The sequence below is a fragment of the Poecilia reticulata genome, linkage group LG19, assembly GCF_000633615.1.
Source record: "Poecilia reticulata strain Guanapo linkage group LG19, Guppy_female_1.0+MT, whole genome shotgun sequence".
Taxonomy (NCBI): Eukaryota; Metazoa; Chordata; class Actinopteri; order Cyprinodontiformes; family Poeciliidae; genus Poecilia; species Poecilia reticulata.
In genome coordinates, this window is record NC_024349.1 from 8,411,595 (window position 1) to 8,425,705 (window position 14,111).

Genomic DNA, 14,111 nt, shown 5'->3' on the forward strand with positions numbered 1-14,111 from the left:
CTGGGGTTGTTATTTTTTGGCCCACTTGATAACAGGTTTGTACACCCCTGCTCTACTAAACTGAGCAAAACAACCTTGGAAAATGAGAGACAAAACCTCAAGGGTCTTGTGTCTTGAACAGAATGTAATGTCCTCAGAGCACAAACATGTTGGACCTGTGATTTGATTGATTTATGCGTCGTCACATTTATTTCTGGTTTAGTTGTGCTCACTTGAAGACTTAAAAGGAAGTAACTCAAGCACTGAAGCCGATCTGGAGGAAGTGGAGCTTCTCAGAATTACATAAAACTATGTAAAAATGTCAGTGTCCTCTCTGTTAATGATCAAAAAACCCACAATGATCTCTGAAATAACTGAGAAAAGTAGTAATAAAAAGAAATGTACTGAGAATTAACCAAACAAAATCAGATATTGTGCTACCCAATAATTGTACTTGAATAATAGTACTTCATGAACATATTTTTACTCAAGTAAAAAGTATCTAAGAAATTACTCAAGAGTAAAAAATTATTTCGTAAAAAGTCTACTCAATTACTGAGTAACTGATCAAATTATCAATCATTTAGAAATTACATCATGAAACAGACAAAAATATAAAGTTAAGTAGAATATTTAGGAATTTTAAGGACAAAAATGACAATAATTCATAAGTAAAAATTAACAATAGCAGCTAAAAGAAAATTTTTCCAAATTAGTTTATTTCAATATAAAACTTATGAACTTTTACAAAAACTGCAAACTGTCTGTGTGTGTGTGTGTGTGTGTGGTGAATTCTTGGTTAAAACATGTTTGTTCTTTATTCAGTAGGTAGAAAATCCAGAAATTTTACTAATTTTTTCAAAAAGTTACTCAAGTAAATGTAATTGAGTAAATGTAACTAGTTACTACYCAGCTCTGCAGAGGGGTATCAACAATTTTCACCATATTTGTACATTTTTAATGCCACATTCTGATTAATTTTCTGAAAATTGTCTCAGCTTGGCGTCATGGAATAATTTGAAACTTGTTCAAACCAGCCGACTCAGTGAACGTGTCGTACGAAAGAGCGGATTTTATTTGTACTTCTTTCTTTGTTACAGTGCAGACAGATCACAATCACAACAGGAGCGAAACAGCAGTGACATGGAGGACAACGAGTCAAAAACAAAARATTTATTTATCTTTTTCCTTTTGATTGTCCATTTTCTTCCCCCCAACTCACCATCTTCCACTGTCTCTTTCTCTAGTCTAAAGCTTTCCTCTTTTTTCTGATTGCAGCTCCTCTTGGTAAAAGAGAGGGGTAGGCTATCTATTGTAGTGCGGTACCTCCACTCTTTTACTCTCCCAGATAAATGGGAGGAAGCCATTAAGCACTCTGTGAAGTTGAGACCAACGGACCCGACCGGGTCAGACGGCTAGCTTGTTTCAAGCTAGTTGCCGTGCAAACACCGAAGCAACCAGGAGACATTTTGACCAACTGCTGCTAGCAGAGGTGGGCAGAGAACCCAAAAAATGTACATAAGAGCAGAGCTACGTCAACATATTTTTACTCAAGTAAAAGCAAAACGTAGCCATTCAAAAAATTACTCAAGTAAGAGTAAAAAAGTATTTAGTAAAAAGTCTACTCAAGTGCTGAGTAACTGATCAAAATTACACCATGAGACAAACTAAAATATGAAGTGGAAATTTTGGTATTTTCAGGGCGAAAATTACAATAAGTCATATAAGTAACAAAAAATAACCAAAACCGGTAAAAAAAAAAAAAAAAAAATCAAATCATTTTCTTTCATTAAAAAACTTACAAAACTTTAACAAAAACTGCAAAGTCTGTGTCTGGTGAATATTTGGTTAAAACATGTTTTTCATTCAATGGGTAGAAAAYCCAGACATTTTACTCAAGTAAGAGTAGCGATACCTCATAATTAAATGGCTMAAATAAGAGTAAAAAGTACAGTAAAAATAAATTTTGTCAAAAAAGTTACTACACTAAATGTAACTAGTTACTTCCAAAATCTSTAGCTTTTGCCTGCTAGCCGTACGTTTGCACTGTTGGCCTCAAAAAGCAGAACAGAGTGAATGATGGAGGGAGGAGAAAGAGGTAAGGACAGAGATAGAGAGAGAGTTTCAGTATCATAAGATTATTTTTATTGAAAATAATCCCATGTTCTCCTGTTGTTCACAAACCGCCCCCGTCCACAGCGTCTCGGGCAAAGTAGAGAAGTCTTTTGGCGAGCGGAAATGTTGGACGAGAGAGTTTGTGAAAGTGAAGTCACAGCATTGGAGAAAACGGAGCGAGTGTACGGTGGCAGAGCGTTGGTAGAGGTAGAGAGCTGAAGAGAAGAAGGGATCTACTCCTCCTTGTCCTCTCCGTGTGTGATGACGTAGCAGATGTTCTTGTAGTCCACATTGCCAGCCACATCGGGGGGGAAGGCAGCCCACAGATTTTTCATCTAAAGGGGAGAAGAGGTCACCGAGGTCAGTCTGAGTAGGTCAAAAATTGTTTAATTACTTAGTACATTTATATTTCGCCAGGCACACTGCAAAAACACAAAAYCTTACTAATCATTTCTGTTTAGTTTCTAGTGCAAATATCTTAGTACACTTGAATTAAGACAAACTTAAAAGTAACTTTTCAGCAAAATATAGGAGCTTATTTTCAGTCAATAATTCTTTAATATTGATGAAGTACTATTTTCACTGGTATATTCCACAATCAACTGCCATTTGGCTGTTACTTAGCAACACTTGCCAGGTCCAGGCCGTAACCTAGCAACCAAGTTCTAGTTCTAGTTCTAGTTCACTTATTACATGGAAACATTTATTGTTCTTAGTTTGTGGCTCTTCATTCTATATAATTTTGCCCAAAAGTGCTAAAAGCCACTTTGGACAAATAAAAATGATAAAATAAACAGAGCTAGCTARATTTCTTTTGCACTTTTGCAACATGCAGAACTGATGGTAGAATAAATCTCTATTGTGCATTTATTCAAGTCTTTGTCACTAGAAAATAAACTACATGCTTTTTCTCCAGTTTTCATAAGTTTAGAACATTTTACTCCAAAAATCTTTTTAATTTTYATGTAAAAATCTTCTCAATTATAAAAACAGGATTTGAGTCACTTTCTTTCAAAATGCTTGCTATATATGCAGCTGAGTTATAATAACTCAAATAAAAATAACTCAAATAAAAAAATTCAGTTGGCTTCTCAGTAAAAGTCTCAGGACAGATGTTTTTTCTACTTATTATAAAGGTCTGGTTGAAATAAGACAAATACTTTGTGTTGTACCTAACATTTTTCATTAAATGAAAACCATATGAGTGACAATTTTACGCTGATTTAAAATAAAAAAGTGAAATATATGAATTTGCATCATTGTTGAATTGCATTTTGGGCCCACAAAAGAAAAAAATTTGTGAAAGGGCCACCAAGTTTTGCAGCTAACGGCTAAAAAAGTCGGTGAAAGTAGCTCACCTCCTCACTGGTGAACCTGTCACACTGGGTGGTCAGGAGCTCCTGGAGGCTGGAAACACAAAGATATATTTTTTATAAACTTGAAGAAAACAACTCTGAAAAAAATCTGACAGAAATATTCTTACAATTCCTTCTTGATGCTTCCGGTGCCTTCGGGGTCCAGGACTTTGAAAGCGCTCACGATGACGTCCTCGGGATCAGCACCTAACAGCAACACAAACCCGATTCATCAAGTAATCTCAAACAAAAGGTTAGAGAAGCCTACTCAGATAGCAAAAGATGTCAATTCAATGTTGAATTATGGACAAAAAGATTGAGAATTCTCAGAGTCCTACATCAGGTCTGTAAGGTTATTAGTGGGAAACAACAGAGAAATTAACGTGAAAGCCAAAGAGGAAAAATGATGAAGGACACAAAGTCTCATTGGATGCGAGTGAGAACGCTGTGACGAACACATTTTACACATACAAAACAGGTAAGTAATGACTTGAATAATACCAACTTGTGAAAATCTGYCTTCAGGAAAATGCTTAAAAATAAACAGTAGCATAAAAGGTGYCTAAATGTAAATACCGCAGTTACTGCAGCACATGTTTTTATGATGCCAAAGAGATAACCATTAGAATTTACACACATAAAATCAAGCATAACTAACTCTAGCCAGTTAACTTTTGTTGAAAAGATATCATTGAGTAATGKTTTGTGTTTGAATTCTAATAATTGAAATGCCAACGTCTAATCAATGTATGCACTGATTCAATATAAAGTTAACATAAATGTACATGTAGTTCAAAATTTAGATAATGGTTGAATCAACAKTGATATAGCATCAGTWATGGTTGGAAACATAACGTTGACTCAACATGTCAGGCTTCGACATTGATTCAATATTTATGTCCAAACATATTTCAGCATTGATTCACTCATGTTTTGCCATCTGGGTGAACAGTTAGTGTTTGTCAGCACACCCTTGAGCTTCTCGCCGAACATGGTGAGGAAGACGGTGAAGTTGATGGGGCCGCTGGCCTCCTTCACCATGGCCTCCAGCTCGTCGCTCTTCACGTTCAGCTGGCCCATGGTGGCCAACACATCCCTGAGGTCATCCTTGCTGATGATGCCATCTCTGTTCTGGTCGATGATTGTGAAAGCCTGCAGGAAACATGAGTCGAAAAGCTCAAAACTAAAATATTAAGAAAATATTTAAATATGTAGCTGTGTATACGCTGKTCGCAATCAATTAATCACATGATAAATCAAAACGAGCTCAATAATAATTTCCATTTGCGTGATTTATCTCTTTCTACCAAAACCTGGCTGACTAAAGTCTTCAGTTTGGTGCTTTTGTCACAACTGACCTTTTTTAAGAATTATTTTGTTTGCAGAAACTTCATAATTTGTTTTATTTGTTGTTTTGTTTATTTACTTTGATATTTAAAATGCCTTAAAGTTCCAGTGTTAACTGAACTCAAAAACACAAAATCTTACCAAGTATTTYTGTCTAGTTTCTAGTGGAACTCTTTTAGTACACTTGAATTAAAACAAAATTAACTTAGAAATCATTTTTCGGCAAGACATATGAGCTTATTTTAAGTTGATAATTTCTTAATACTGATGAAAAAGTTCTTGTTCCACTGGCAGATTACTTCACTTATAACATGGGAAAAATGTCTTGTTATAAGTAAAATAATCTGCCAGTGGAACTAGAACTGGGTTGCTAGGAGACGGGCTGGACTTGGCTGGGGTTGCTAGGTAACGCGCCAGTGGAACTAGAACTATTTCATCAATATTAAATAATTATTGAAGTAAACCAAGTTACAAGTTGATGAAAAGTTACTTTTAAAWTAGTTTTGTCTTATTTCAAGTATGCTAAGATATTTGCACTAGTTTCCATTACCATTAAATTACTTGAAAACTTCTGGGACAATTTATCGTCCAGCAAAAATGTGTTACAGTGACTGGCCTAGYTGTGTATGCAAGCATGCGTGGGATTAAAAGGTCAAGATATAAGACACTAAAACTGTAAAACAAAGATTCTCACATTTCTCACAAGTCCTTGTCTTAAGACTTGTTAATAGTGATTGTAAGTGGGAGCTAGTCTGCCAAGGCAAATGTGTAAATGTGGAGCCGTTAGCCGCTTCCCTTGTCACATAGCAGGGCGTTTCACCCCCCTTGAAACCAAAGATGGCATTGGGAACCTTTCGGGACTTGGCAGCTGGTCGTCCACTTGTCTCTCGAAGGTGTTAAAAAGGCTCTGGAATGCGAGACAAGCCCCCTTCCGACATTTAAGGACAAGGTATTGATTACAGCTGTCATCCTTTTGCCTTGTGACCGAATCTTCTGACCATGCCACCAATGTTCTTTCACCTTTGGAGGTGCCAGCTAAGCTACCGTTGGCCTCGCATTCTCCAATCCCAGAGATGCTTAAGGAGACATTTCTGTCGAAGATCAAGGCTGCAACCCTCTGATGCTATAAAAACTAGACTCAAGGGGCGAAACAACCTTGGTAATCCCTGGATGTTGACTCAACTTGTATGTTTTCATACTCCCCCCACCCCGTTCTTTCCAGCTTTGATTAATTGGACTTTCCACCAGCTGTTGGGCTGCATTCCAGTGGAGTCATGGAGCAAAGTGTCTCTAAGGAGAATTACAAAGTTAACAGAGGAGAGGAGGTATCACCTGACTCCAGAAAAGCCCAGATTTACCATCCTGTCCTGCTGAGAAGGACAATATTGGTTTTCAGAAGCGCTCTTATGTTACTAAACAAGGCCAAATCATAGTGAAACACACACATTCACCAAAATCACACCAGTRAAAATGACAGGTGATGCAGTGATTAAAAAAGTTACCTCCTTGTACTCCTGGATCTGGCTCTGCTCAAACATGGAGAACACGTTGGAGGATCCACCTTCACCCTGCTGCTGCCTCCTCTTGGCCTTCTTGGGTGACTGAGAGATGGAGAWAAACAGGTAAAACACACACAAAACAGGAGGTTTCTACACCCTTAAAGATACAGAAAATAATCAATAAATAAGACAAGAAAACTTAACTTTAACCCTAGATCTAAAAGTATCTCAAACTGTTGATTTATAGCCAAGAAAAGACCTTTATCTCTGCCACTTTGTTGTTAATAACTTCATTATCCAATTTAAAATGAAAGTTTGTCTTATAATCTTGGAATAAACCAGTTTWAAAAAAGGCATTTATCCTTCTTCTTCATAATTAAGGGTTCTAATCCAAAGTTTTGAGGCTTGATTTTAGGTGACTCCAACAATCTTGGTTGTCCAAACTGTGATGCAAACCGTAGCTCCAAGAAACCAGACTCACCATCTCTAAAGTTTGTTGGGTTGTTGTTGGTCAAGAAGAGAAGCCTGTACACCAAGCCGATGAGACTGACATGTATGCATCGGCCCCTTGGGGTCTTATATATTAACTTGACGGGGGCTAACTTTAGCTACATCATCAGGTTTGGCAGGGAAGCAGAGCTGAGGAAAGAGTTAAGAGAAACAGGGGAGGAGTGAGGAGGCGGCTGCGCGGATCGGCTTACAGGCGGCTCCAAAATAGGCCAGAGAAGTCTTGGAATGAGGTGAATTCAATGCCAACAGACAGGGCTGACTTTGGTGTCGTCAGCGGACAAATAAGGCCAAATGGATGCAGAGGAACGACCGGTTCATCTTTGCGTTTGTTGGTGGCGGTGGAAGAAGAAGACAGACGTCCACCGGCTTTATTCGAATGACCCCCAAACAGATGGGGTCAACTGAAACTCTGCTTTCTATTAATTTATCCTCCAGCGACGTGCGGTTGGTGTAAACATATTTCCAAGTCAACACCYGGGTAAGTGATAGGCCTGGGCCTCAACGACCCATCARCGATCGCAGTTAGGATGTATAAACAGTAATGAAACCTGAAAACTGTTGGCGAGAGGACGCTGGACCGGCTCCAGCGATGACACATGACGACCAGGCCTCACATGAGAAACACAAGCAGGCCTTTACGACTGAAGGAGACGCAGCAAAACGCTTTGTAAATAGAAATGATGAGTGACAAATGGGAGGAAAAGCTGGAATTTAAGWTAATGCAAAAATCCTCCAGAGTCCAACATCTTACCAAGTATTTTTGGTCTAGTTTCTAATGAAAATATCTTACTACACTTAAAGTAAGTAACAACACTAATTTATAAGTAACTTTTCAGCAAGATATAGGAGCTTGTATTAGGATGATCTCCCTTTTAAGAATAATTTTTTCCCTTAAGTAAAATGTCTTCCAGTGTTAAATGCACTGCAAAGACATAAACTCTTCTTACCAATCATTTTTATCTAGTTTCTGGAGCAAATATCTTACTTAAAATAAGACAAAACTAACTTATTAGTAACTTTTCACCAAGAAACAGGAGCTTGTTTTACGTCAATAATTCCTTAATAATGATGGAAAAAGTGTTAGTTCCDCTAGCAGGTTATTTCACAATGAACTGGCACTTTGCCGTTACCTAGCAACACCAGCCAAGCCCAGTCCGTTACCTAGCAACACCAGCCAAGCCCAGTCCGTTACCTAGAGGAACTAGGACTTTTTCTCTATATTAAGGAATTGTTGATTTAAAACAAACAYATATCTTGATGAAAAGTTACTTATAAGTTAGTTTTATGTTATTTCAAGTGTACCAATCTATTCAGTAGACTTGATATATTACTTGGTAAAATTTTGTGGGKTTTTTTTTKTKKTTTTTTTTAGCATTTGGAAAGCAAAAAAATGAAGATTATTAACTAGTTTAGTAGTTTTCTGATCAGGGATGCACTAATTTTGGTTACTCCGGGGTTTTAGGACAGGAGGACCGTAACCCATCCACCTAAAGCCATATATGAGCTCCATGGGCTTCCATCAATCAGTCCACGATACAACCAAGGCATGTATTTGGAGTGGAGTCGGCGCCCCTCCTCTCCTGCAGGTTGAATGTTTTTCACATGACATATGTGTGACCCAGGTCTCATAATAAGACAGGGCTTTATTTTAAATCCTTTTTTTATTTTTTCATTCTCCTCCAGATATTGTCTTGAAGGTGAAAGGAGAGACAGAGGGAGCAGTCAAACACCATAAAAACAAGACAGCTGTACAGACTGAAATAGCAGCGCTGCCCCCCCATCATCACCACCATTCTCTTCTGCAGCCATTTTGACCCTGTTCTAACATTTTGACACTCTTCACTGATMACCTTGCTTTTTGAAAACCCACTCGTATTTAGCATCGTTTGTAATGTTAAACATTTATTGAAATATTTGGTGACGAATTGCCGGATCTAATCTAAAATGCAAACATAGCTAATCTATAACTTTTTGGAACAATTTTAGAGCGTCTAAAAGTAGAATGGGACACACGTCACTTCATTGGAATAAGCCGTGGTTATGTGTCATGTTTAGTTTACAATACAAGCCAAGCTGATTGAAAAGATTTTGTGTAAAAGAAAACCGTTGAACTTACYTAGCATGTTGTATGTAGCAAAAGCGGAGACCAAACATGCCGCGTCATCATCCTCCTTCCACTTCCTGTCGTCGTCTTCTTCGTGGTTTGCGCCACTGGTCACTTCCGGTTTTTGATCATGTGACTCGTGTGGTGCAGAAAAAACGATGTTTCCATTGTAGTTTTGCTAAATAAACCAGTTTTGATCATCCTAACGCCAAAACTTTATCGAAAAACTATTTCCCCCCCCAAACTGGCGTGTTTCCATTACCCATGTTTTTTTGTTTTTTTTAATTGTCAAGTTACACGATTATATGGAAACGCAGCTAATAAACGTACACAATTTGGCCACTCTTGTAATGAGATTAGGTAGGATAATTTTTAAGATGATTTTTGGCTTTTAACAGAAACCCACATCTTTAACAAAACGCATAAGATAAATGCCATTTCATACAACAATWTTGTTATATTGTTTATTTATGTTATAGCGCCAGTTTTGATGTGGTTTAGGGATGTTAGTGCTGTTGAAATACCATTTTCTTTTATAAAAGTTTCAATCTGTGATCCAAACTGTCACTTTTGAAAGAAAAMAAGTGAGTTAAGATCTACAAGACTGAAACTGATACCTTGAAACTCGGTAGGAATTTGGATCTGCCAAATRTTTTGAAGTTTGTGTATTTCTACAGGAAGTGGGCGGTTTTCCGCAAGTTGTCAAGGAAAATACATCAAAACTTTAATCGCTATGAGTCTGTGTGTACTGCAGTAAATCCAAGTCAACTCAAATTTGATTTAAAAATTAATATTGCATCCATGTTCACAGTTATTCTTTAATCAGAACTGTATTTTATAGATTACAGTGTCAAAATGTAACAAAGGAATAACTTCACACTAATGATCAACATAGCAAAGAGATTATAGATAATTTATTGAACAATGTATGGGAGGAAAACACAAAAACTGAGCAAAGCACATACATGAAACTAAACTTTTCCTGTTTCTAATGAAATAAAAGGTTTSAAATATTGCAAACATGATTTAACACGATGATTAAAAACCGAGAACGTAAAATTTCTTTATCCAAGATTTATCAGGCTTTCCTCCAGAGCTGGTTCATCGCCGCCTCTTGTCCTGGACCAATCAGCAATCAGTTTCTTCACCTCCTTTCCAAAGTCTTYGTGCATTTTAATGAAATCTTCCTCTGGATCTAAAGACAAACCCGAGTACTCCAGCATCAGCAGAGCAGGCGTGCTGACAGGCGGCAGGTTTGAGTTCTTCTTAGGGCGCAGTCTGGGTGATTTCTTAGAAAACGCTGTGGCTGCTGAAATGTTTGAAGGCTGAAGCATTTGGTTGGAGACTCCTGCTTCCACAAAGTTCGGTCCTGACGTGTGGAAGGTTGGCATCGTGAACGGCCGGTGGAGTTGGCTGGGATGCAACTGCAAGGCATCTACRAAAGAGGAAGAAAAGATGGACTGAAACATGACAGAAAGACAACGGAGCTCCAAAAAGTCAGATGGTTAAAACCATGACTCAAAAATCTGCTTGTAGCTACAATAACAACAATGGCTGAGGAAGAGCCRGCCCAAGGCATATGAGAGTTAAGTGACTGCTTGRGGTCCCCACACCATCAGGGGCCCCCAACAGCATCAAGGTGGCATATATAGATATAAATACATAGATCAAATTATCAATCTTTGATATTTTATTTATTGGGCCGATACCAAAATGTAAAAAAAAAAAAGACTAATTGACTGATAACAATGTTAGTGCCGATATATTGTGAATCCCTATAATTTTAAGTTTATTGATCTTTGAAAGTGTTTTCTTGCATTATTATGCCAATATCGTTATAWTGCTTGAAAATGTTCTCAAAATCACAATATTATTGGTTATTGCAATAACTTTTTCGGCAATTTATCRTCCAGCAGCATTTATCAGGTCTAGTCAGAACAACTGATAACTAAATGAATCAGTACTTGCAGCCCAAGTCTGCATATCTGTACCACAGCGAGCCTGGTGCCAGACGTAGAGGCTGTAATCGGTGACTCAGAGCCAGAACAAAGGTCGCCTTCTCTCCCCCGTCTCTCACCTCTGTACTGCTTCTCCATGTCCGTCACCAGCAGGGCCAGGTAGCTGTGGCTGGCCGACAGCAGAGCCTTGATCCAGCTCTCCTGGCTCGCCTGGTTCTCCGCTGAAAACTTGTAGGTCCGGAGTCCCGGCTCGCTCCACACGAGGGAGAAGGCGAACTGCTCCTCAGACTCACACAGCTGGACRGTGCAGCCCTCCAGAACAATGACTCCAATTACGTCCCTGTCCCCCCGGCGCTCCTTGTAGAAGAGGAGGTTTCCCTTCAGCACGAACCAGCGCTTCTGATACGAAGTCTTTATCTCACCCTGTGACACACGGTGCGGTTCACTGAGCAGATTACACATCTCTCACTTACACAAAAGCTTTGAAGCAATCTGTAGTCTGCAAAGAGGATACGTTGCGCATGTTTTCTTAATTTTAATTGCAAAATATTGTGTTGGTTTGTAATTACGAGAGTGTGGAATGGGGTTAAAATCAGGTCACAAAACAATGACTTTACATCAGAGTTATAATAGTTTTGGCTCTTATCTCTGGCTCCAACATCAACTGAGTTTAATCCAATTTAAACTCAGTTCATGTTGAAACCGAGTTTAAATTCAGTAAAACCTAACTACTCAAATGTGAAGGTTTCAGTGATCTGTGGCGTTCCCCAAGGCTGGAGTTGTTATTTTGGTTTAGCTCCCATTATTCAAACCAGAGCTTAATTTCTGTTTCCGACCTAACTCTGGGTTCACTTCTAAAAATCCCAGTCTTGTCCCGTTCAAATAAGAAATACTTTTAAATTAATCAAACTWGTRTGGCCATCCGTAAAGCTAAAAAAACGCWTTGTCTGTYACTGTAAACAAGGCTAGACAAAGCTTTACTGAAGCGTTTATTAGCCATTCAGAAGARTTGTTCGACCAAAACATGCAACCTCGTATATTTCCTGTTTTGTATTAACTAAATTGGCTTCTTGTGAATTTTAAAAACTGAAGTTATTATCTATAGATCAAAACAGGAACGATGTAGAGTCAGCACACAGTCAATACAAACTACTGAAAAGGCCTGAAATCTGGGTGCAGTGATGGACCTGGACCTTCAGCGCCACATAAAGACAGTTWCAAAGTTAGTCTTCCATCAGCTGAAGAACATTTCCAAACTACGAATGTCCTAACAAGATCCTGAAAAAATCATCCATGCATTTATCTTTAGTTGAAATGATCACAGTGCCTTCAGGTCTAGTTCAAGTCTGCTCTGCATGCCCAGAATCAAAACCAAACATTGAGAAGCAGCATTCAGTTTATGCTCCTCTAATCTGGAGCAAANGATGTAGAGTCAGCACACAGTCAATACAAACTACTGAAAAGGCCTGAAATCTGGGTGCAGTGATGGACCTGGACCTTCAGCGCCACATAAAGACAGTTACAAAGTTAGTCTTCCATCAGCTGAAGAACATTTCCAAACTACGAATGTCCTAACAAGATCCTGAAAAAATCATCCATGCATTTATCTTTAGTTGAAATGATCACAGTGCCTTCAGGTCTAGTTCAAGTCTGCTCTGCATGCCCAGAATCAAAACCAAACATTGAGAAGCAGCATTCAGTTTATGCTCCTCTAATCTGGAGCAAAGGTCCAGAAAACTGCAACTGCTCCTGTTTGTACCAATTGTTTATTGACTAAATGAATACAATCATTCGGCTAATTCTGGGACTTTTACAGATTGTTCCTGCCAAATAAATTCATAAATTTCAAATTTCAAAAATGCTTTAGCATGGCGTTCTTTTAAATTAAGGGGGGGAAGCAAAATATTTGCTAAGAGTTGCTTTTAATTATTCATCATAGTAGTCAGTTATTTTGTTTTTATCATGTAAAGCACATTAATTTGTTTTGTTTGTTGAAATGTGTTGTACAAATAATYTTGACTTGTGGATTTTTTTTTAATTAATGCTCCCATATTTAGCCATGAAAAGTTTGACTCCTGCAGGATTGTCAYAWGTTCTGACTAAACTATCAACTTTCCTCCTGTTTTCATTCCTAAAATCCAAACTTATGAGTCATTTCTCACGTAAAACTGAGACWGGAGATTGAATTCAGTTTGAGGCCCGAAGGCAAACGAACAATGTGTCTTCAGAGACCCATTTATCTCCGTTTTGAAAAACAGAGTTTAACCCATTTAGCCTAGAATAAGCATAGTTTATTCTAGCATCAGTGTTTGTATATCTTTATGTTTAAAATTACAAACTGAGAGTCAATCCAAAATACTCTGACTTTTGCAGGTACTAATAATTTTACATCATTGCTGGAGACAAGTTGTATCTAGTTACTGTTTGCTTAACGACTCAGTAAATTTCCTTGTTTCCAAAGTAAATAATAGAGACTGAAAAGTTTGTCTACAATACTTAACAAAATGGCTGCCTGCTGTTTTATTTGGAACAAAAATGTGGAAAAAAAAWWAATAAAATACAGTTACCTGATTAAAAATATATGTCAAATATTGAAATGTAAATAAGTTGGAAGAGTGGGAATATTAAACAATATTCTCATAGAAAGTTACATACATAAGATTTCCTAATAATGTTCTGTAATCTGCAATACAAAAATGAAATTAATTTGTGAAGTAAAAACAATTACATTTTCATCTCTTTAAAAAGGTCTAGATTGAAAAAGAGACTGGAAATGTTCAATGCATAAATTTCATACGGTTTTTGTTCTGGGTTAATGTTTAAKGGGGAATGCAACATAAAGTGTTTTTATGTTTTTGAAGTTGGTTCCTACTTCAAGGTTGACCGGTCAAATAAACCCACCTGCTAAAATGTATTAATAATTTATAGATCAAAGGGGTCACATCCCAAGTTGAAACATTGGTCAAAATGGGATTTTAAGACACTAGCTGCGTCATTAACCAGAGAATTGAAATTACGAAAATAAATCGTCTTAATGGAAACAGGCCAAATAAAATAAAATAAAAAGGCTTTTGTGGTTTTTCAGCGCTATSGAAACAAGTCATTTCACGGCACACAGTCACGTGACAAACAGCCGRATGTTACTACTTGCGAAAACGACGAAGAGCGGGATGGTGGTGCTTCTAGCTTTCAGCTCTCTGTTTATATAAAGTTGTTTTGACTTCATATCTGTTCTGTAAAATCG

At 37.7% G+C, this 14,111-nt stretch overlaps 3 protein-coding genes and 1 long non-coding RNA gene across 4 annotated transcripts in view; 1 reads left to right on the forward strand and 3 right to left on the reverse strand.

Moving 5' to 3' along the window:
* The window catches only part of pgap3 (post-GPI attachment to proteins phospholipase 3), an 11,727-nt gene extending 10,381 nt beyond the window's left edge, over positions 1–1,346 (reverse strand). The window contains exon 1 of the mRNA XM_008437568.1: positions 1,202–1,346. Within this exon, the coding sequence (XP_008435790.1) occupies positions 1,202–1,346 (145 nt within the window). The remainder of the gene's footprint in view (positions 1–1,201) is intronic.
* A 755-nt stretch (positions 1,347–2,101) lies between these two features.
* On the reverse strand, positions 2,102–6,881 carry mylpfb (myosin light chain, phosphorylatable, fast skeletal muscle b). Its single transcript, XM_008436767.1, has 6 exons — positions 6,777–6,881; positions 6,299–6,397; positions 4,421–4,601; positions 3,578–3,656; positions 3,453–3,501; positions 2,102–2,429 (listed from the first exon to the last, which is right to left on the reverse strand). The coding sequence occupies exons 1-6, from the start codon at positions 6,777–6,779 to the stop codon at positions 2,328–2,330; spliced, it is 513 nt and encodes a 170-aa protein (XP_008434989.1). The 5' UTR covers positions 6,780–6,881; the 3' UTR covers positions 2,102–2,327.
* An 89-nt stretch (positions 6,882–6,970) lies between these two features.
* On the forward strand, positions 6,971–9,645 carry LOC103481361 (uncharacterized). Its single transcript, XR_536275.2, has 3 exons — positions 6,971–7,283; positions 8,268–8,391; positions 8,489–9,645. It is a non-coding gene; the product is annotated as an uncharacterized LOC103481361 (long non-coding RNA).
* Positions 9,646–9,808: 163 nt separating this feature from the next.
* Positions 9,809–12,283, reverse strand: LOC103481359 (sesquipedalian-1-like). Its single transcript, XM_008436765.1, has 2 exons — positions 10,987–12,283; positions 9,809–10,344 (listed from the first exon to the last, which is right to left on the reverse strand). Exons 1-2 carry the CDS (start codon positions 11,327–11,329, stop codon positions 9,974–9,976), a joined length of 714 nt encoding a protein of 237 aa, XP_008434987.1. The 5' UTR covers positions 11,330–12,283; the 3' UTR covers positions 9,809–9,973.
* Positions 12,284–14,111: the final 1,828 nt, after the last annotated feature.

Excerpts from the sequence above, each read along its gene's own strand:
- mylpfb (XM_008436767.1), bottom strand. Across the intron at positions 3,657-4,420 it reads GTTCGGCGAGAAGCTCAAGG|GTGCTGATCCCGAGGACGTC; the intron begins GTGTGCTGACAA and ends TGTTGCTGTTAG. Across the intron at positions 2,430-3,452 it reads ACAGGTTCACCAGTGAGGAG|ATGAAAAATCTGTGGGCTGC; the intron begins GTGAGCTACTTT and ends TCTCCCCTTTAG.